Source organism: Eptatretus burgeri, chromosome 19, assembly GCF_056783735.1.
Source record: "Eptatretus burgeri isolate ZD-2024b chromosome 19, Ebu_testis_v1, whole genome shotgun sequence".
In the NCBI taxonomy this organism is placed as follows: domain Eukaryota; kingdom Metazoa; phylum Chordata; class Myxini; order Myxiniformes; family Myxinidae; genus Eptatretus; species Eptatretus burgeri.
This window is the reverse complement of record NC_140979.1, coordinates 2,825,654-2,847,816: the sequence shown is the minus strand read 5'-3', so window position 1 is coordinate 2,847,816 and position 22,163 is coordinate 2,825,654. Positions and strand designations below refer to the sequence as shown.

Here is a 22,163-nt window from a genome sequence, read left to right as displayed (position 1 = left end):
AATCCCCAGGGTAAAGGATCTGTCACACCTTGACGATTTAGCCAGCGTATGCCGACTGATGAAAATTTTTTCTAAAACGCTGCCACACGTTGAATACGTTATGGGTAAGTTTTGTATACGTTAAGCGCACGCTGAAAAACACTGCCATACGTCGTAGTACGCTGGCTTTAATCGTTGTACTTTGTGGTTGTCCTCAAATTTTTGCATGCTTGAAATTTTACGACGTATGCCGGCGTATGACTCACACGTTCCGCTACGCTGGCCATAAGTTGGAGGCACGTTACGCGATCGTTGACAGACGTTACTTGTAAGTTACTCATAAGTCGAAACATGTCAAGGTAATGGTTAGCGTCAGTGTTCCAGACTCCCTGCTTTTTATTTATTTATTTATTTATTTCCCTTCGCTACAACGGTGATGCTGACACTTCGATTTCTAGTGCGGTTATACTATAATATAATAGATAGGCTGCCGCTCAACGATTTAAATCATAACCGCACTAGAAATCGAAGTGTTAACATCACCGTCATACCGAAGGAAAAAAAAAAAAAACAGGGAGTCTGGAACACTGATGCTAACCATTACCTTGACGTGTTTCGACTTATGAGTAACGTGTGTCAACGATTGCGTAACGTGCCAACAACTTATGGCCAGCGTATGCGGAACGTGTGTCATACGCCGAGTACGTAGAGAAATTTTCAACATGCTGAAAATTTATCGACGTACTCGGCGTATGACGACGTATGCCAGCGTGCTTCAGCGTGCTCTTAACGTATGAAAAACGTCAAGGTGTGACAGCGGCTTGACACTTCGATGTCGAGTGTGCTTATGATTTGAATCGTCGAGCCGCAGCCTATGAATAGCCTACGCCACGTGATCGTCGGCCATACGCTGCCGCGCTATGCATAAGTCGGACGATCGTTGTGCATAGGTTCTGAACGCCGACAACACGCTCAGCATTCGTTGGTATAAGTTATCTCGATGTGATTGAAACGTTCTGTGAACGTTACTAATACGTTATTATGCATACGTCCAACACGTTATGAATACGACCAAAAATTAAAACAAAACATCAATAGTTCAGCGTACGCCAGCGTTTTACATACATTTTGATACCTTGCCATACGCTGGCTAAAACGTCAAGGAGGGACAGCCCCTTAAGGGGCTGCTGGCTGGCAAGAACCCCCCATCCCTCCCATCCCCACCACTTTTATTATTTTTTTGTATGCACTGTCGAGGCTCGTATTAGAGACGGTAGAAGACAGACAGACCGCCGACCTGCCTGCGGTGAGTGCGTGAGAGACCCCAATACTCAGCCTCATCACCTGAGATACTGATCATCTTAAATGTCTTGGTTTCCACAGCGTGAAGCCGAGAAAGGTGAGACGCAGGAGCACCAGCCCAGAGGGGAGAGCAGTACTCCATCAGGCTGTGGATGAAAGCTTTGTATGTGGTCAGGAGCTCAGGTAGGCCGAGGAAGGACTTCGCATGATGGAGGATTCCCAGTCAGCGACTGGCTTTTTGGAGTCGGCGAGCTTTCAAAGGCAATTCTTCAAATGCCATTCCATTCGCTGATAACTTAAGGCCTATCTTGCCAACAAGATGCCTCGATTTTGTTTTTTTATGATTCTTTTTATTTCAAAAGTGACATTTCCTGAAGCTTGATGGAGAAGGAGCACAACCCCATGGTTTACTCCTCTACAGGGAAGCGATGGATCCATGAGTGTTTGACCTTCCTCTGTGGACTATCATTTATTAACTCCACCACCATGGGTGGATGGAGGTTTTTGTTTTCACCCCTCTCTGTCTTTCTGTGTACAGGATATCTCAAGAAGTTCTCAACGGATTCGAATGAAACTTGGTGGACAAGTTAGATGGTTGACAAGAACAAGTCGATTCGAATCCGGTTCAGGTCCAGATGGACGTACAGTGTGGTCCAAAAAGATCTGGACAACTTCGTTGGTGTATTTGGAACCACAAATTATATACACAACACCCTTTGGTTTGTATGATACAGAAACTCATCAAGTTTTGTGCGCACCATCAATACACTTCAATGTGAGCTCCGTTTGTCACGCGCACGACATCAAGACGCGCACGAGTTCTTGCCATGTTCGGCTCAGCATGTTTGCGTCCATCAGTGCACATGCAGCTGTGATCCGAGAACGAAGATGCTGCAGGTTTGCTACCTTGGTACTGTAGACATCTTTGACAAACTCCCATATTCGTGGGGGCCGGGCGGTTGGTCCATCTCGACCAATCCAGCAACCTGGAAAGTTTTCATTCAGGACGGCTCGGACAGAAGTTCGGTTATTCAGACTCCTGGGTCTCACCTTCAGCCATGATCTTCCTTGGGCAGACCACATTTCAAAATTGGCCTTCAAAGCCAGCCTCCGACTGGGCATCCTCCGTCGTACATCGTCCTTCCTTGGCACACCTGAACTCCTATCCACATACAACGCTTCTGATGAAACGACCAAAATCCAGAACCATTGCTCTCCTCCACTTATTAGTACCTTTCCGGATTCACGGAGGGGACGATAGGTTTTTCTCTCCATCTGTCCGTCCGACCGTCCCACATGTGGTTTTTCAGACATTTTTCCCATACCCTTTAACATATTGAATATAAACTTGGGACATGGCTTGTTTATGATAAGTTACAGAACTAGATCGAGTTTCAGGAAGTTTCATCCATTTTTCACAGAGTTATGACCTCCTTGTGCTGAGAAAATATCACATTGTTCGGGGACGTGAATCGAAAGCAATTCTCGCTCTTGTTTGTTTTTCCCATCTGTGGGATCAACTTCCACATTCTCTTCAATCTCATTCTTCCCTCCAGGTCTTCAGGACAGCTGCTTACCATCATTTCAAGTCATACCCCGTCGAAAACCATGATCTTTTCTACCCTCGTTAACATCCCCGCACCCATGCCCTCCACCCCACCCCAATCCCTCCTCCTTCCAAATTTCCAGTTTTCCCTCCTGAGTTTCTTTCTCCTTCCATCTTGTCCAACCCTTGCATCCTATCCTACCCTCGTTCCTCCCCAAGTCTTCCTCTATTTTGTACCACACCCTGCTGTCGGTGTCGTCACTCCTCTCTCTGTCTCCCTCTCTCTCTGTCTCTCTCTCTCTGTCTCTCTCTGTCTCTCTTTCTGCTGTTCCTTTTGTTCTGTTGCATCCTGATCCATTCTATGTCTAACTTCCACCTCGTGTACGATTTTTTTTTAAAACACCCACACTCCCAATTCGAGTGGTGGAGTGCGTACGAGGTGATCTGTGTCCAATGTCCCTCAACAAGCGAGGACACCTGCTCAACTCAAAGAAACATTTTTTTCATGGATCGTGAATATTTTTCACCAGGTAAGACAACAAAAGCATACCTGCATGACGACACTGATGCACACAAGCAATGCAGTTAGGATGTTACACACGACCATCACGTTCAGACTCCTATCTCGAGTGGGGCCCCAGTTGGTGAACTTGATTATTCCTGCAAACAAGAGCAAAGAGAGTGTTAAAAGGCTTATTTCTTATTACGTTGATCTTAAGATCATGGAGGAGTTTAAACAGAAATCACATGGCAAGACAAAGACATCAAATACAGTTTCGACATCATCCGACTTTCATGTGGAAGGGTACAAAGATGTACAAAGACATTGGTAGACAATGTACAAATCCATTGTGAACTCATGTTGCTAGGGAACCTATCATCCTCAGCAACATGAGCCAGAGCAACGTCAGTCGGGGGTCAAATCCTCCCCATTCTTCCTTGCTGCCCGGATTTGTTCGGGCAGAGCGGTCATGGTCAGAGTGCCGATCGGTCCCTATGGACCGACCCATTCTCTCTTCTCTCTCTCTAGCTCTGTCGTGGCCCTGACTTCATGAAGGCGGGGGCACACCATCCTGGATGTGGAGGATCTCTGGGTCGCTCCAAGGAGATCGATCGGCTGTTTTCGTGCCGCGGGCCTGTTTAAGAGAACTGTCCGGGGCTACACATCAACAACATGAGCCAGCTGCGAATACGTGGGAAAAAAACCGCGAATACTCGAAGCACATGGGCCGCGGATGTCGAAGCAAGTCGCATTGATTTGCGGGGCCCGTGAACGGCGAATCTGCGTACGGCGGGGTCCGACGGTACTAAGTCCACGAGGGCTGAAAAAGTGAATGAAAAGTTTACAAACAAGGACTTCTTATTAATGCTACTCTCACTCGGGTAGAAAAATTGAAGTTGGAGTTTTGAAATGTTTACATTCACATTTAAATTAAGTTCGAAGCAAAAAAACCCACAAAGGCGTCAATAACTTACGTGTGCATTTCACCTCCTTGGGCCATGACAACCAATATTACAAAATCCCGTTTGTTTTTGGTTGTCTAAATGCTAATCCGAGATAATTCAGCATCAGATTTAACTTTGCTTTGCCTACACATCCAAAACTGTGAGGGATACAGAACACAGGATGAGGTCCTCAAGTCCAATATGATCTTCACAACGCCGAGAGGGGGTGGGGGTAGGTGAGAATCTGCTGAGATTGAACATGTTTGTGGGCAATCGCTCACCTGTAAACAAGGAGTAATGAAAGGGAGACATATTTTCCTAAATTTTGACACCAAGAAAGTGAGATAAACCGGGGGGGGGTGGGGAGGTGGAGGGTCAGCAGTCAAATTTTAGGGGGCGTCATGTGCATAAAAGCGAATAAAACATCTCATAAACTTGTGGTGTGTACATCGTGAGTGCGATAAACTCTCTGCAGTCACGTGACTTAAGCAGACTGGAATAAAACGGAATGAAAAGGAACATTAAAAATTGACTTACTTTGATACAGATTCTCTGTCCAGTGTGTTTTCCGCAGCTGTATTGAAGTAGAAAGAACAATAATGTCAACACAGGATGAAGTTTGCACTCACAGACAGATCCATGAGTGAAAGTTGTACTCATTGCACATGCACACACACACACAAACACACACACACACACACACACACACACACACACACACACACACACACACACACACACACACACACACACGGCAGCATGAGGGCCAGAAACGTGGCCGTGGATTGATCCCCTTTTCCCCAAGGGGTAGCCCTCCATTTATTTATTTTAAGCCTCGAGTGGTGCACGCCATCATACCTTCATGAAAGGAACAAGGTTGTAGAATCTTCCCGCAAGGCGATCCCGAAAAGTTGGCTTCTGTATGACGGACACAGACACATGGCAGCATGAGAGCCAGAAACGTGGCCGTGGATTGATCCCTTTTTCCCCAAGGGGTAGCCCTCCATTTATTTATATAAAGCCTGGAGCGGTGCACGCCATCATACCTTCATGAAAGGAACAAGGTTGTCGAATCTTTCCGCAAGGCGATCCCGAAAAGTTGGCTTCTGTATAACGGACACAAACACATGGCAGCATGAGAGCGAGAAACATGTCCTTGGATTGATCCCTTTACCAAAGGGATCAAATAGGAGTCTCTTATACTTCAATGTGCAAATAAGGAGTCTCGATCAAGTTCTGTCATCGTCGATGAAGGGTCTGTACGAGCAACCGACTGCCAAGATGTAACTCCCAACTCTACCGGACTTTCTACCCAAGTGTGACGTCATCCCCAGGAGTGACGTGTGACAACTTTCCCAAATCCCAAAGGGATTTTATTTTCCAATAAAATCCCTTGGAAGACATGTCAGCTGATTGATGCTGCGGTTAAGCGGTTTCACAGCTGAAACTGTGTATTCGGCAATGGGTGGTTCTGTGATTTATCACACACACGACAACTGAACCGTAAGGACCGTTTCAGGTTATCCTGTATATAATATATATATATATATATATATATATATATATATATATATATATATATATATATATATATATATGCATATATATATATATATATATATATATATATATATATATATATATATATATATATATATATATATATATATATTGTTGTGGTTACCAGATTCGCAAACCACCATTCAGGTCCCTTAGGTGAGGTATCTCGGTAAGTGCATGTGTAGTTAGGCCCAAACCCGTTGTCTAGTGGGAATACATGTCATTTATACGTGCTGCGACTCTTCAGGATAGCCGTTTTTCTTTTACTATCTTTATTTTGGACCAACCGCCATGATCACAACCACAACATCAACCACCGACCACAACCACCGCTTCACCACAACCGCCACGACCTTTACCGTCACAACTCGCCACCATCGCATCACCGTCATCTCGCGCCACTCATGGGCACCGATGCTGGACTCGTGTAGGGCGCACGTTGAACAGCGTGTACAAAATCACGGATTTTGTGCTTCAAAAACGGATCAAAAACGACACACGCCCACTTTTTGCCGTCCAATCGGTGAGCGAGGGGCGAATTGGCCCCGCCCCCAGGGCGATCGATATATGCAAATTTGTGGATCAAAAAGCCTTCACGCCCACTTTTTCTCGGGCCAATGGGGAGCGAGGTGAAAGGTCAAAGGGAGGGGGTCAAAGGCGAAGTTACGGGGGGATAAAAGGACGGTGTTCGTCAGTCAGAAGAGAGTCGCAAAGAAGAACGAAGAAGGAGAACGAGAAGGAGTCAGCAGGACGAGAACGAAGAAAGAGTCAGCAGGACGAAAGAGAGTCGCAAACGAGAACGAAAGAAGTCTGGAGCCCGAAGCCTGCAGTGGCTGGAGAAGCTGAAGAGAGTCGGACGAGGGGGTGCTCGCGTCGGTGCCAGGAGCTGCACGCCCGAGGGAGGCCGGCAGCGCGACCTGGCCGAGGTGGAGACGCACACCAGGGATAATAAAGATCCTCTATACCCCGAGCATCAGCAACCCCCTCCTGTTTCCCCCCGCGCTGAGATAGTGCGACCAAGGGGGCCCCGTTCCCACCCCCTGCCAGGCACTGTCCACGAGGCCCGCGGGTTGCGGGGCCATCGCCGCTCCGCGTCTCATCACCAGAAGGGTAGGCCCGACCCGGTCTCGGCCTCAGGCCTGCCCCATTCTTGGGGGATTTCTTTTCCTTGGTTTTGGGTATGTGTTGTCGGCGCCGTCTGTGAAGTAGAATTGTATAAGTGTTGCCGTGTGCTCGGTAGTCGGTATTAGCTCTGCACTGTGTTTTCACTTTTATGTTTGCTTTTTGTGTAAATGGAATTGTGTTTTCTTTTTTTTGTGTGCATTTGGTGGAATTGTATTTGTGTGCTTCCCGTGTGCCGCGAATAAATGTGCTTTATTGTTGAACTGTTCTCCCGCTTCGCTTCGTCTTTTCCTCCATTGAATCCCCATCTTGCTTCACGTAAAGGGTTGGTAGTGGGCTGAATACGCCCGATAATTAATCGAACCGTCGAGGTCGACGATAACACCGCTCGGTTATTCTGATAGTACGGAACGGGTCGCTTAAGTGGCCCGTGTCCGAAGTCGACCTGCGGCGAGGTGCGATCGCCCGGTCTACCCTCCGCGTGGGTACTTAGGTAGTTCGAATTTGGCGAGCAACCCTATCCCACGCGGGGCTGATTGGCTCGATCGCGGTGAGACCGAAAGGTCCACCCGTGACTGGTTCCCGGCGTTAGTCCGAGAGGGTCACGACTGGATTGTCCGTCCGGTGGGCGACGTGCCGCGATTCGAGTTACGTGGCCGTTCGCACGCCGGCGGGCGCGAAATCCGCAACAATATATATATATATATATATATATATATATATATATATATATATATATATATATATATATATATATATATATATATATATATATATATATATATATATATATCTTTTATGGACATGTATTTTTTTATATAATATTTCTGGAGTCAATCATGCCATCGTACCTTCATGAAGGGAACAAGGTTGAAGAATCTTTTCACAAGACGTTCATATAATGTTGGCGGCTGAATGACAAACACAGACACAAACAAAACATCTGACATCAGTAAAATTGAATTTCCTGAAATTTCTGTGACTGCCAAGGGTCACGTACCACTCAGACATCTATACATGTACATACATATATATATATATATATATATATATATATATATATATATATATATATATATATATATATATATATATATATATATATTGTGACGTTCACGGGACTTGAACAGTCCCGCCAACGTAGAATGAGCCGAAACGATGGAGGCGATTTATTTATTTATAACCCAAACCTGGCGGTTCTAATCGCTCTACCGCAAACGGGACGAGGAAGGTGGCACGAGTCGCTTTTCACTGAGTTGATGATGTTTATTCCTGTTTTATTTTCACCAGAAATAACAAGACTCGGGAAGAAGAGGGATCCGGGGCGATGCGACGGGATGGTGTGGGGGCGGGCGTGGGGAAAAACACAGACAATTCCAATGAATATACAGTTCTCAATCCCTCTAAGGCGCCAAGCGCACACACACACACACACACACACACACACACACACACACACACACACACACACACACACACACACACACACACACACACACAAAACGTAGCTATCTCTGGTGGTCAGGCTGGACCGTGGTGTGGACGCAACTGTCCCTGGATTGGCGCCGGACGAGCCGGCCTTGCTCTCGCCAGGGGGGGCAGGAGAAACCGCGGTGCTGTCGACCTCCTGGTCCTGGCCCAAGTTCGCCCACAGCCGCCAGGGAACCAGCTCCCGCGCCAAGCCGCGAGCAGGAGAGGGAGGCATGTCCACCCGCCGCCCGACCCCGTATTCCGAGTCAGCAGAACCCTAGAGCCAATCAAAGCGAGGCACGAGGCTTGGCAAGGCTCCCAGGAACGATCAAGAGCACGATCCACTCAGCACAGCAACCAGGACGCTCTCTGCCGGCACAGGTTCCACACCAAAAAACACGAGCGTTCTGGTTGTAATCTTCTTCTTCTTTCTTTTCGACCCCGAACATAACCTTTTTATCCTTCTGCCCTCGTCACCTCCAATCGAGCCGTTTATTGGCCCACTGCCGTCGCCTTCTGCCAATCGTGATCACGGGTCGGAGCCATCCGCTGAACTGTCCTGTGACGTCACGGCCAGTCCTCAGAGAATAGCAAAAGGGGTTTACGCAGACACACTTACCCTATCCCGTGTCCCTATCTAATGACGTGACAATTATCATCTCCCCCCTTGAAGAAATGAACATTTACTAGACAACTTATCACCACTGAATTACTACTTATTACATCGAGATCCTGGTAAACTCGAACAGCATGGCATACCTAATTAAACATCCTAATTACCCTTTGAATGCATACCCCCCCCTCAAATGTAACAATAAATATACATACAGATATATGTTGTTGGGAGGGGCTGCCTCGGGACTGTTGGGAGGGTCCCCTCCCTCTCCCCTCTCCCTCTTTCTCCGACCCCTCCCCATCTTGCCTCCCTCTCACTCTCAATCCCACCCGTCCCCCAACTCCCTAACCTCCTCTGTTGAGGGGACTGTAGCATGTATGAATCAGATTCGGAGTGAGCCGACAGAGGAGTTCAAGGGTCATTGCATGTGCGAGCATGCAGGCAGGCAGGCTTTTGCCAGGTAGATAACGTTAGTTTTAAATCCTGACACCTGGTTTTATATCGAACCCGGCGGTTAAAAACAAAATCTTGCTGTTTGGCCCTTCCGTATCGCCCTTCCCTTCCCCTTGTGCTGCCTTCCCTTCCCCTCCCATGTGCACCCCCCCCCCATGGACATCTCTGGGCAGTCTCCACGCGCTGTTTTTTACGTACCCCATTTTGTTCAATCCTGTTCTATCGCCGTGAGGGAGTCTGAATGGACATTATAGTTGACATTTCAGGCCTTAATTTCACTTAAAATGAACTTTTCGTCTGAAAACGCGAATTTTCTTCCCGTTTTTTTGCATCCGAAACTTTCAACATATTAGCGAGGACAAAATTATATGAAATATGTCGAATTAGAGTTCGGATAAATCCGTAAAGTAAGCAAGAGCCTTCCCAAAGATCAAGGCTCCAGGGAACAAACAAAATGGAGGTGAATTCCCCCAAACTGGGAAGCTGCTCCCCAAACAAAGAGACAAATGATGGAGATTATACACAGAGTAAGAATGTATGTGGAACGTGGAGCATTATGACGTCATACCTTAATAGGGACAGGGTTTACGAACGTTTCCACGATCCAGATGAAGCATTCTCGCAGCTTCTGAATGAGACACGGCGAGCAAAACATGTTGGAACAGTCAAAGTGATTTGGACAAATTGTAAGTGAATGTGGGAAGTGAATCACACAAACACACAAAACAGTGAAATCAATTTATTTCTTCATGCTGTGTGGGGGAATAGAACCCGCATGGATGAACCCTTCCAGGTATTGGTAACCCGTTTAAACTTTAAAACGTACACGTAAGCATTCCTCTTCGTTTAAAACTCACCTGTTCAAGGTACGGCTGGTAACCGAGATAAAATGAAAGTATGAAAGAGAAGAAGAGTACTACGAAAATACGTGCTTCCTCTCCATCTTGAAGCGTCCTCAGAAGGCGAGTTTCCCTCTCTGTGACTCACAAACACTGGCGAGGCCACGCCCACATCAGTCTATATTTATCCTTCATGTTCTTCAGACTCGTTGACTCCAAGTTTTCGGAGCAGCTTTTCAATCAGCTCGAAATACCTTCTGTTTGGACAAACTGCTTGTTCGTTCATTTCACTCCATCAACCTCGTCCCCTTTTATTTAGCTCCCATAACCAGCCGTTGATCGCTGCAATCGATCACTGGGTGCTACAGACATGTCAGCCCCTACGGAGTTACCTGCTGTGCAAATAAGGAGTCTCGATCAAGTTCTGTCATCGTCTATTAAACGTTCGTACGATCAACCGACTGCCAAGATGTAACTCCCAACTCTACCGGACTTTCTGCCCAAGTGTGACGTCATCCCCAGGAGTGACGTGTGACAACTTTCCCAAATCCCAAAGGATTTGTTTATTTATTGGAAAATAAAATCCCTTGGAAGACATGTCGGCTGATTGATGCTGCGGTTAAGCGGTTTCACAGCTGAAACTGTGTATTCGGCAATGGGTGATTCTGTGTTTTATCACACACACGACAACTGAACCGTTAGGACCGTTTTAAGTTATCCTGTATATATATATATATATATATATATATATATATATATATATATATATATATATATATATATATATATATATATATATATATATATATATATATATATATATATACATACATATCTTTTATGGACATGTATTTTTTTATATAATATTCCTGGAGTCGTTCATGCCATCGTACCTTCATGAAGGGAACAAGGTTGAAGAATCTTTTCACAAGACGTTCATATAATGTTGGCGGCTGAATGACAAACACAGACACAAACAAAACATCTCACATCAGTAAAATTGAATTTCCTGAAATTTCTGTGACTGTCAAGGGTCACGTACCACTCAGACATCTATACATGCACATATACATATATATATATATATATATATATATATATATATATATATATGTTGTTGGGAGGGGCTGTCTCGGGGCTGTTGGGAGGGTCCCCTCCCTCTCCCCTCTTTCTCCGACCCTCCCCATCTTTCCTCCCTCTCACTCTCAATCCCACCCGTCCCCCTACTCCCTAACCTCCTCTGTTGAGGGGACTGCAGCATGTATGAATCAGATTTGGAGTGAGCCGACAGAGGAGTTCAAGGGTCGTAGCATGTGCGAGCATGCAGGCAGGCAGGCTTTTGCCAGGTAGATAACGTTGGTTTTAAATCCTGACACCTGGTTTTATATCGAACCCGGCGGTTAAAAACAAAATCTTGCTGTTTGGCCCTTCTGTATCGCCCTTCCCTTCCCCTTGTGCTGCCTTCCCTTCCCCTCCCATGTGCACCCCCTGCGGACATCTCTGGGCGGTCTCCACGTGGTTTTTACGCACCCCATTTTGTTCAATCCTGTTCTGTCGCCGTGAGGGAGTCTGAATGGACGTTACAGTTGACATTTCAGGCCTTAATTTCACTTAAAATGAACGTTTCATCTGAAAACGCGAATTTTCCTCCCGTTTTTGGCATCCGAAACTTTCAACATATTAGCGACGACAAAAAAATATGAAATCATATATCGAATTAGAGTTCAGATAAAGCCGTCACGGTGCAAGTAAGCGAGAGCCTTCCCAAAGATCAAGGCTCCAGGGAACAAACAAAATGGAGGCGAATTGCCCCGAACTGGGAAGCTGCTCCCCAAACAAAGAGAGAAACGACGGAGATTATACACAGAGTAAGAATGCATGTGGAACGTGGAGCATTATGACGTCATACCTGAATAGGGACAGGGTTTACGAATGTTTCCACGATCCAGATGAAGCATTCTCGCAGCTTCTGAATGAGACACGACAAGCAAAACATGTTGGAACAGTCAAAGTGATTTGGACAAATTGGTAGTGAATGTGGGAAGTGAATAACACAAACACAAACACATACGAAACAGTGAAATCAATTTATTTCATCATGCTGTGTGGGGGAATCGAACCCGCATGAATGAACCCGTCCAGGTATTGGTAACCCGTTTAAATGTACACGTAAGCATTCCTCTTCGTTTAAAACTCACCTGTTCAAGGTACGGCTGGTAACCGAGATAAAATGAAAGTATAAAAGAGAAGAAGAGTACTACGAAAAATACGTGCTTCCTCTCCATCTTGAAGCATCCTCAGAAGGCGAGTTTCCCTCGTCTGTGACGTCACAAACACTGGCGAGGCCACGCCCACATCAGTCTATATTTATCCTTTTTTTTTTTTTTTTTCTTTTTGTATACCTTGGTCGAGGCTCGTATGAGAGCTAACACACAACTCACAGCAAGGAGGCATGAGACAAGAGGGGCGGGAGTGGAAGGGACAAAACATTGGGGAACAGACACATTAGGTGAACTGTGGAAGGGAGAGGGATGGGGATGGGATGGGGAACATAGCGAAGAGAAGATGGACATTACAGGGACTTTCAGGAAGGAAAGCAGGAGAATTGAAGGAAGTGGACTTGGGTGGATTATCGGGGGTAGAAAAGATCGAGGATTTGGATGGGGGAAGATAAGAGATGATGGTGAACAGCTGTTTTGAAAGCCTGGAGGGAAGAATGGGAAAGAATAGAGTGAGGAAGTTTATTCCAAAGGCGGGAAAAAAGAGGAATGAAAGAGTGAAGATGAGCAGTGATTCGTGATTTTGGTTGTTTTACCAGAAGGGGGTTGTTGGCGGACCTTGAGCGCCCTGTGGAAATGTGGTTGGGACAAATCTCAGAGAGAGCAGGGGGGGCAAGGCTGGAGAGGAGTCGGTAGAAGACAGAAAGACCACCGACCAACCTGCGGTGATTGAGTGAGAGGCCCAAAGACTCAGCTTCATTGCGGGAGATGCCGATGATCTTAAATGCCCTGGTTTCGACAGCGTGAAGTCGAGAAAGGTGGGAGGCAGGAGCACCAGCCCAGAGGGGAGAGCAGTACTCCATCAGGCTACGGACAAAAGCTTTGTAAGTGGTCAGGAGCTCAAGAGGGCCGAGGAAGGACTTTGCACGACGGAGGATTCCCAGTCGGCGACTGGCTTTTGAGGCAAGGTTGGAAATGTGACTTTCCCAGGAAAGGTCATGGCAGATAGTGAGACCCAGAAGCTTGAAAGAAAAGACTTCTTCCAGCGGATTGTTGAGAAAGTGGATGGGGGGGTTTTGTAAACGGTCCTTTCGAAGAGACATAGTGAGAGTGTGAGATTTGTCTGGATTGAAAGACATGTTCCACGTGTTGGACCAGTTTGTGATTTTATCCAGATCTGCAGTGAGCGAAGAAGCTGCTGCTTGCCGGTCTGAGGGATGACAGATGGTACGGCAGAGGGTGGAGTCATCGGCAAAGAGAAATAGAGGATTTTCCAGAGAGTCCGAGAGATCATTGATGAAAACCAGAAAAAGAACAGGGCCCAGAACGCTACCTTGAGGAACTCCAGCCTGCACAGGAAGAGGGGATGAAAGAACTCCATTTAGGGCCACACGTTGACTGCGACAGGAGAGGAAGTCTGCGAGCCATGAGTGGAGATGGCCTTGAATACCATGGGAAGAGAGTTTGGTGAGTAGGGCAGGGTGCCAGACTGTGTCAAAAGCACGTGATATGTCCAGGGATACGGCTCGGATTTCCTGTCTGGCATTGAGGACCTCCATCCATTGATGGGAGAGCAGAAGCAGCATATCCAGGGTAGAGTGACCTTGTCTGAAACCAAATTGATGATTGGAAATCAAGCCATTGGAGAAGAGGAAGGATTTCATATCTGAGGCGATGATGGATTCCATCACCTTGCTGATGATTGGGAGAAGGCTGATTGGTCTGTAGTTACAGGGATCTGTTTTTGCACCTTTTTATGCAGGGCAGTGATGTTAGCAGATTTCCAAGCAGATGGCAGATGACCTTGGGCAAATGAGAGGGTGAATAGAACAGAGAGAGGGTGAGCAAGAGCAGAAGAGCAGGCTTTGAGGACACGTGGGCTGATGCCGTCTGGACCGGTTGCAGAATCTGACTCGAGGTTTGAAAGCAAGCTCTCCACCTTGTCAGGAGAAAAGGATACAGAGTCCAGGGACAGTTGGGTGCGACTGGGTAAAGTGGGTAGAGATAGTGATGGGTTTAGGACACAAGATTTAGCTGCAAACACCGAGTTTAGACATTCAGCTTTATCACGTGTGGAATCAGCAGTGCGGCCATTTGAGGTAAGGGAGGGGATGGAGGGGGAACATACACCAGAAACAGATTTGATTAAACGCCACCAGGATTTTGAGGAGGGAGAGAGGTTTGAGAGTTCAGACTTGAGATGAGAAAGATGTTGTTTTCTGGCTCTCCTGAGGGTAGATACACACTTGTTCCGAGCTTTGTGGAAAGAACTGAGATTGCCCTCAGTTGGGTTTGCTTTCCATGAGGCAAAGGCAAGTTGTTTCAGGACAACTGCCTCGCCACAAGCTTCAGTAAACCAAGGGCGGGAGGAAGGGTAAGACAACTGAACACGAGAGGGGATAAATCTGTGCATGAGGGAGAGCAAGTTTCTTTGAAAGAATTCCCAGGATGAGTTGATGTTTGAGAAAGTAGTGATGGGAGACCAGTCTGTAAGTTTGATGGCTGCTTGGAGACCCTGCCAGTCGGCTTGAGTGAAATGCCAGACTCGACGGCGGTGAGGTGGTTCTCTGATGACAGCCAGAGAGATGTCCACTTTAACAAGGACGTGGTCAGAAGAACCAATTGGAGCGAAGGAAGAGCAGCAGATATTGTCAGGGATATCCTTCAGATATCCTTAGATATCCTTCATGTTCTTTAGACTCGTTGACTCCAAGTTTTCAGAGCAGCTTTTCAATCAGCTCGAAATACCTTCTGTTTGGACAAACTGCTTGTTCGTTCCTTTCACTCCATCAACCTCGTCCCCTTTTATTTAGCTCCCATTACCAGCCGTTGATCGCTGCAATCGATCACTGGGTGCTACAGACATGTCAGCCCCTACGGAGTTACCTGCTGTGCAAATAAGGAGTCTCGATCAAGTTCTGTCATCGTCTATTAAACGTTCGTACGAGCAACCGACTGCCAAGATGTAACTCCCAACTCTACCGGACTTTCTGCCCAAGTGTGACGTCATTCCCAGGAGTGACGTGTGACAACTCTCAAACTCTTCTTCACCATTAGAGACTTGCTGCAGGTAGATGGAATGCCTCTTCTGTCCTGTCTTGTTCCCCTTGTCTCACTATTGTGGAATGTCTGAGGGTCTTGGAGGATAGCTCGTTATGAGTATCCTCTTTGTTCGAGGGCGCGTAACCGTTAGGGGCAAAAGGGATTTTATTGTTTGCTGTGTAATTCTTATGACAGTAAATCCTGTTCAAATTCACTGGTCTCCTGGTTCTTTTGTTCATAGCTCCTTATGATCGCGGTGTCATGTAAGATGGATGATTGGCACAGCGACTGGCGCTCACTCAATTATAGCATCTGCAGAACGAGCAGACTGGTCAGCTCACAATTAGACACTGCCTGTTGCACTCGAATCCCGGAGCCCCAAGAGAACGTAACGAGACCCTCTTTGGGGCTGCAGACTCGTCTGACTGGCATGGCTGTCGTTTAGTGGCCCAGGAGATCTGCTCAACGAAGACCGGGTCATGTGGCGTGAAAATAACCAGAGGACGAGAACCTTGGTTCGGGTTCGAGTCTGGGTTCACTGTTACAATGTCATTGCCAAAGAATGGGGATGCAAGAGAATGTTCAAATAACCGAAACATTGTTTTGATTTCACATTCGAGCAAGTGTTTCGAACATTCAATTTCACATTGTACCTCCTCAAATTTTCAACTGCCTTCTTCCCCCTCTCTTGCCCCCCTCTCCCCCAGCACCAGAGCCTTTTCTCCTCCTCATCCGGCCCCCTCCCCAAGCTATTCTGCAATCCCCCACACTCCTTCAACAACTCTCCTTACCTCCCCCCACCCCTCTTCCCTTGTCCTACCCTCCCACCCCCTGCACTCAAAGCCTCCTCCCCTCCCTCTTCATTAACAGTGTGGATCTCAAACATCCCAGGACTTCGCTCAAACCTTTCAGATCTTTCCATACAGGTTGCCATTGACAAACCAGACATAATATGCCTAACAGAAATGTTCCTCCCCCAAGACATGTCTGACTCCCAAGTATCTCTCCCTGGTTACTCCCTCCTCCGGTATGACAGTCCTGAGCCTCGTCCTGGTGGAGGAGTTGCTCTCTTCATCAAAGACTCTATTCCTTACTCTCCATGCACTGCCCTCACTCCCCCACACCCCCAGGAATATCTCTGGCTACGGCTTCCCCTTCACTCCCACCTCATGTTTATATGTGTACTGTTAGGGAGTACAGTATGTGTACTAACCCTAACAACCTTCGTAACAACCCCCAAAACACCTCTCGTGACAGCAAAAACCCACCAAAACTCTGCTCTCAGAGAGTGCTCGGGGATTTGTTTTTGACCTCCCTCAAACTTTGACCGCTCGTGTCTCACTCTTTGCTTACCCAAGGGTTAGAGCGGACCGACCGTGCCGGACCATGGCCAATTCGAAGACATGACCACCATGATTCGAGGACATCCACATATCATGTTAAACGATATCATGATGTAATCGAACGTAACATATAGATGACCTCAAATCATGGTGACCCACGCGTAACGAACAAGACGCCGACCTCCAAGACTCAGAGCAGTCACTCTCACCCTGGAGATGTAAAAGTAATTTATTTGAGCGGTTCCTCCGAACCACAATGCCACTGAGCCGGTCATTATATCACGTCAGAAATAAAAGCAACTACAGCACTGTGATTGCAGGAAAGGCAACACATTGGCAACGGCATTTTCAAACACACAAATAATCCGGCAGTTAACTGATGAAACCTCGATGACGGATAAAATATTTTCAATGTATTCAATCAAATCCACGAAGATGTGCAGAACTTACATCTGATCTGTGCATCAAGGTTTGCCTTGTTCACCTTGATCCTTGTGCAAATGAGAGAGAGAGAGCAACCGATGAACCTGCAATGTTCGATTCCTCTTCGAGAGAGGGCGAGCCTGGTACCTCGTGATGAATAGACAACTAAATGAGATGGGATAAGTGTCGTTTCCTGATTAATTTTGACAAAATTACCTGTTCGGTATCTACCTGGCAAGCACAGACAACAGTGTCATGAAGTTGAAAAAGAAAATCTTTCAATCGTCTTGGATTTGATCTTCATTACATTTCACCATTTACTCCAGCTTGGATTTCTTGTCGGAGTCGAGGGAGAGGAGCTCCATCAGCAGGGAGGTAAAGCCGGAACCCGTGCCGCCCCCTAAGGAGTGGAAGATCAGGAAAACCTGCAGCCCTGTGCGCTGGTCTGCCTGGGGTTCAACAAAGAGACCACAGCTATTGGCATTGAGAAGAGTTATTCAGTGACAATGATAGGACCTACAAGAGGTGTTTCAGGACTTCTGATTGGTACAGCGATGGTGTCCGTGCGTGTAGAAGGTTCGTGAAACCTCCTTTGAACTCGTACATCACTGCTGGACCAATAGGAGGCCACAAAGTCCCTCCAAGTACAGATAAAAAAAAATTAAATATTCAGAGGTGATGAGCAAGTCCAATAATTCATGCGCGTTACGTACGGGACATCCAGAAAGTTTAACCCTCTGAAAAGCAATTAAGATCGTGATTGATTTCAGTGATTTTTATTCTCATGTTGGGAATCTGGAAGGAGAAAACACAATAATTCATACGTCATTAGTCCTTGGGATCATGTGATTAAAGAAAACACGGTGCGTTACGTGTGGAGCCACAAGAATCATGATTTTTCAAATAAATAACGATTTAATAAACAGAAAATCAAACAGTTCTGATAGAAATGAATCAAGACATGAGGGAACTTAAATCTAAATTCCTATTTGAGGCGCCTTCGCACTCAGACACAAAAAGGGGACGAGGGGGGAAGATAAAGAAAAAGAAAAATCCCTCATTTATTCTGGCACTTCGCTTCAGGTCCAGAAGTGATCTTTGATGAGCTTTGGGGTCGAGCCGCACCGTCCTGCGTGGCGGGAAACCGCGCCCAAAATGGCGCCAAGGCACTCTCGTTGCAGGAGGTAATTTGTGCGGATGATCCCCACATCAAGAGAGCCCACAAGCTGTCGTGAAAGTTCCTCCTCATTATCGGGGCGATTGACGCCGCTCCACTGCAGAATGCCAGGCTCGCTCTCCCGGAATGGCACAACACGAGGCTTTCGATGCAGCACGGCGGTCAACGACTAGCGTCTTGCCCCGTCACGTGGCAAATTCATAGCACGACACGAGAATTGTGTCGTCGTATTTTGTCGTGTGCAGATGGAGCCAGCCAGCGAGATCCCCCTCACTCGATGAAGTCCTCCCACAACTGTGGGCTCCTCTGCTTACTTGGACGTGCAGTTCAGTTGTTGTTGTTTTAAGGACGTGATCCCTTTTTATTGCCGGTCTTGAGATGCAAAAGCATAGGAAAAGGTCACAGGGGGCAATCACATACTGGGGAAATCATCTTTAATCGCTCCCTAATTAACACAGCACCACCCCCCCTGCCCCGGTATGGTGACGAGTAACACTTAAGCTCACAGTTTCCTTACTCAATTTACATCGAGATGTCTCCTACACGTCCACGGACCAAGCAACTCTCGAAAATCCTATCTTTCCGATGAAGTTTCTCTGTCTGCCCGATAAACATAATATTATGGCACAAGGATCCAACATTGAACGATGAGAAACTCAGCAATTCAAGGCGTACGACACGAAACAAAGTGATCATCCGATTATAAAGTATTAAAAGTGCAAAATGATTGAAAATTATAATCGTATGAACCGTAGTTTGAAAGTATTTCTGAAGACAATGAAATGCACAACTTAATTGCAGACAAACACAAAAATGTGCAATACAAGACGATTAAAACCGGACAGGACACGTCGGACGGATCTGTTTCAGTGTGTGTGCAATGAATGAAAATCAATACAACAAAAACAACTTGCATTGAGTAATTTGTTCGGAATTAATTTCTTTTTTTAATGCTCATATAGAAATTTTGGTATTATTTGTATCAGGACCTCAGGGCTTTTGTGTATTCAAGCGAAGTAATTATATGTCGATGTAAACATTTATCAACTCGACTTGAAAATACCAAATCTGGCAGCGTAGTTATAATATGGACGACTTCCACTTTCACAAGGGAATGGAGGACACTATTAATTTTGTGTAAAAGGGAAATACATATTCCAGAGTGTTTCATAGAAAAACGAGAAACTTCGACGTGCCTGAAATAATGATAAACTAGAAGGGCGCTTGGTAGCGCGCATACCTCCGGCACGCAATGCCTGAGCCACGAGAACATATCAGGCTCAATACATTTTTGAGATATCGTGTGATACATCGTCAATGGCCCGAATCTCTCAATGGTGAAGATTCACCTAAAAAAGATAATGAGATCAGGATGCGAATTCGACTCTTCGCCAAAATCGAATCAATTCTTCCTTGTCACACACCCAACGTGTCCACCAAGTTTCGTCTGAATCCGTCCCCAACTTTTTGAGATATCGTGCGATATATCGGTTTCGCCAAATCTCTCAATGGTGAAGATTCACCCAAAAAAATTATCAGATCCGGATCCGAATTCGAATCTTCACCAACATCGAATCAACCCTTCCAGGTCACACACCAAACGTGTCCACCAAGTTTCATCTGAATCCGTCCGCAACTTTTTGAGATATCGTGCGATATATCTGTTCAGCCCAATCTCTCAATGGTGAAGCACATGTCAGGGGTTCCAAAAGCGCATGCAAGTGGTTGAAACGGTTTCAAAAATGTCAAAAAATGAGGTTTGTTCCATTGCCTTCTCACAATATTTTCCTGAAAGTGTAAGTCTAACTGAGTTCAGAACAAAAAACCGTATAGCTTCATCATATATATATATATATATATATATATATATATATATATATATATATATATATATATATATATATATATATATGTACATACCGAAATATGATACTTTGAAGAAAGGTGACCTGTTCTGATGGTTTTGCGAGTTTTCAATTAAATTACCTAATTTTTCTTTTTTGGTAAAATAAATGAAGGTCATAGTATGTAACTTATGCTAGCAACTTATGTAATAATCAAAATACCAATTTCTGGGATTATTAAGAAATAATACATACCTATTTTTTTATTACTGCTCTATTCATTGACTGTCAGATGCTGAAAAGCACTAAAAGAGAGAATATTCATCGAACAAATTCTTGGACGTAAATTTTCAATTCAATCAATTCTGGGAGTAACAAAAAGCTCTCGAAATTCTCGAAAACTGTTTTCACTGCCTTCAAAATTAATAAAATATTTTGTAAATACCTAGAAAAAGATTCAATTTTTTTTTAAAGAAAATTAATTTTTCAATCAAATTTAAAAAAGTTTGATGTGCAGTTGGACAAAAATGCAAAATTACTCTAAACCAAAGCCATGCATGTTTTCAATATTTTTAAAATACTATTATATCTGTATCACTGTGCCCAATTTGGAAATAAATTTCAGTAAAAATAATCTGATGTACAGAAGAACAAAATAATTTTTTTAACGTGACGTGCAGTCGGACATTTGGGTTGGAAAGTTCGCTCAAGCCGCTCTAATTAAGTATCCACCTGGAACATCTCAATTTTTTTTACATTGATTATTGGTAAAAACTTGAATAATTTAAGACATGTAAATATGAGTTATTGAAAACGAATCATTTTGTGAGGGGATTTCATAGTCCCAGGCTCTAAAAAGGCAATAAAACAAGAAAAAAATAAAAATATGCCAGAATGTGCAATATCATGCGAATCCACCACTGACCGACACAAATGCTGATTTTCTCAGACGGTGGGTGACAACCCTTGACGAGATGAGAAATTTCATATAGAATGTTTTATATGTTGTATTTTTGCATGGTCTAATATATGTCACATATTAAGGTGAAACAAGAAAAAAGGCCAATACTGGGCATGTATATTCAATTAAAATCCTGTAGATTCAGTAATTTTTTTCATCGACCCATGAACCTACATATTTTAAGGTCCTATGGAACAATGTCTGTGCAATGAACCAAATTTCATGACCAGTAGTAGTCTTTGTGACGATGAAAAATGCCACTCAAGTCAGGGTATGCCCTAAAATAGGGGTGGGAAGCACTTAAATGCGCTGAGCCTCAATGGGGAAGATTCATCTAAAAAAATTATCAGATCCAGATCCGGATTCGAATCTTCACCAAAATCGAATCAATTCTTCCTCGTCACACACCCAACGTGTCCACCAAGTTTCGTCTGAATCCGTCAACAACTTTTTGAGATATCGTGCAATATATCGGTTTCGCCCAATCTCTCAATGAAGATTCACATAAAAAAATTATCAGATCCGGATCCGAATTGGAATCTTCACCAAACTCGAATCAACTCTTCCTTGTCACACACCCAACGTGTCCACCAAGTTTCATTTGAATCCGTCAAAACTTTTTGAGATATCGTGCCATATATCGTTTTTGACCCAATATCTCAATGGTGAAGATTGACCTAAAAAGATTATCAGATATGGATCCGAATTCGAATCTTCACCAAAATCGAATCAATTCTTCCTTGTCACATACCCAACGTGTCCACCAAGTTTCATCTGAATCCGTCAGCAACTTTTTGAGATATCGTGCGATATATCGGTTT

General features: G+C 45.1%; 1 protein-coding gene across 18 annotated transcripts in view; it reads right to left on the bottom strand.

Annotated features, from left to right (window-relative positions):
* LOC147008434 (tubulin alpha-1C chain-like) overlaps positions 1 to 22,163 on the bottom strand; it is a 53,463-nt gene that overhangs the window by 13,398 nt on the left and 17,902 nt on the right. For 8 of the 18 annotated variants that reach the window (XM_085865011.1, XM_085865013.1, XM_085865019.1 and 5 more), the window contains 9 exons: positions 17,388 to 17,805; positions 12,243 to 12,302; positions 11,227 to 11,286; positions 10,063 to 10,122; positions 7,807 to 7,866; positions 5,320 to 5,379; positions 5,132 to 5,191; positions 4,811 to 4,847; positions 3,378 to 3,487 (listed from right to left, as the gene is read on the bottom strand). In XM_085865011.1, the coding sequence (XP_085721137.1) occupies positions 3,378 to 3,487; positions 4,811 to 4,847; positions 5,132 to 5,191; positions 5,320 to 5,379; positions 7,807 to 7,866; positions 10,063 to 10,122; positions 11,227 to 11,286; positions 12,243 to 12,302; positions 17,388 to 17,402 (522 nt within the window). In that variant the 5' untranslated portion in view covers positions 17,403 to 17,805. Of the gene's footprint in view, positions 1 to 3,377; positions 3,488 to 4,810; positions 4,848 to 5,131; positions 5,192 to 5,319; positions 5,380 to 7,806; positions 7,867 to 10,062; positions 10,123 to 11,226; positions 11,287 to 12,242; positions 13,294 to 16,766; positions 17,810 to 22,163 lie in introns of those variants that run through there. The other 10 variants (XM_085865009.1, XM_085865010.1, XM_085865018.1 and 7 more) reach the window with 7 other exon arrangements.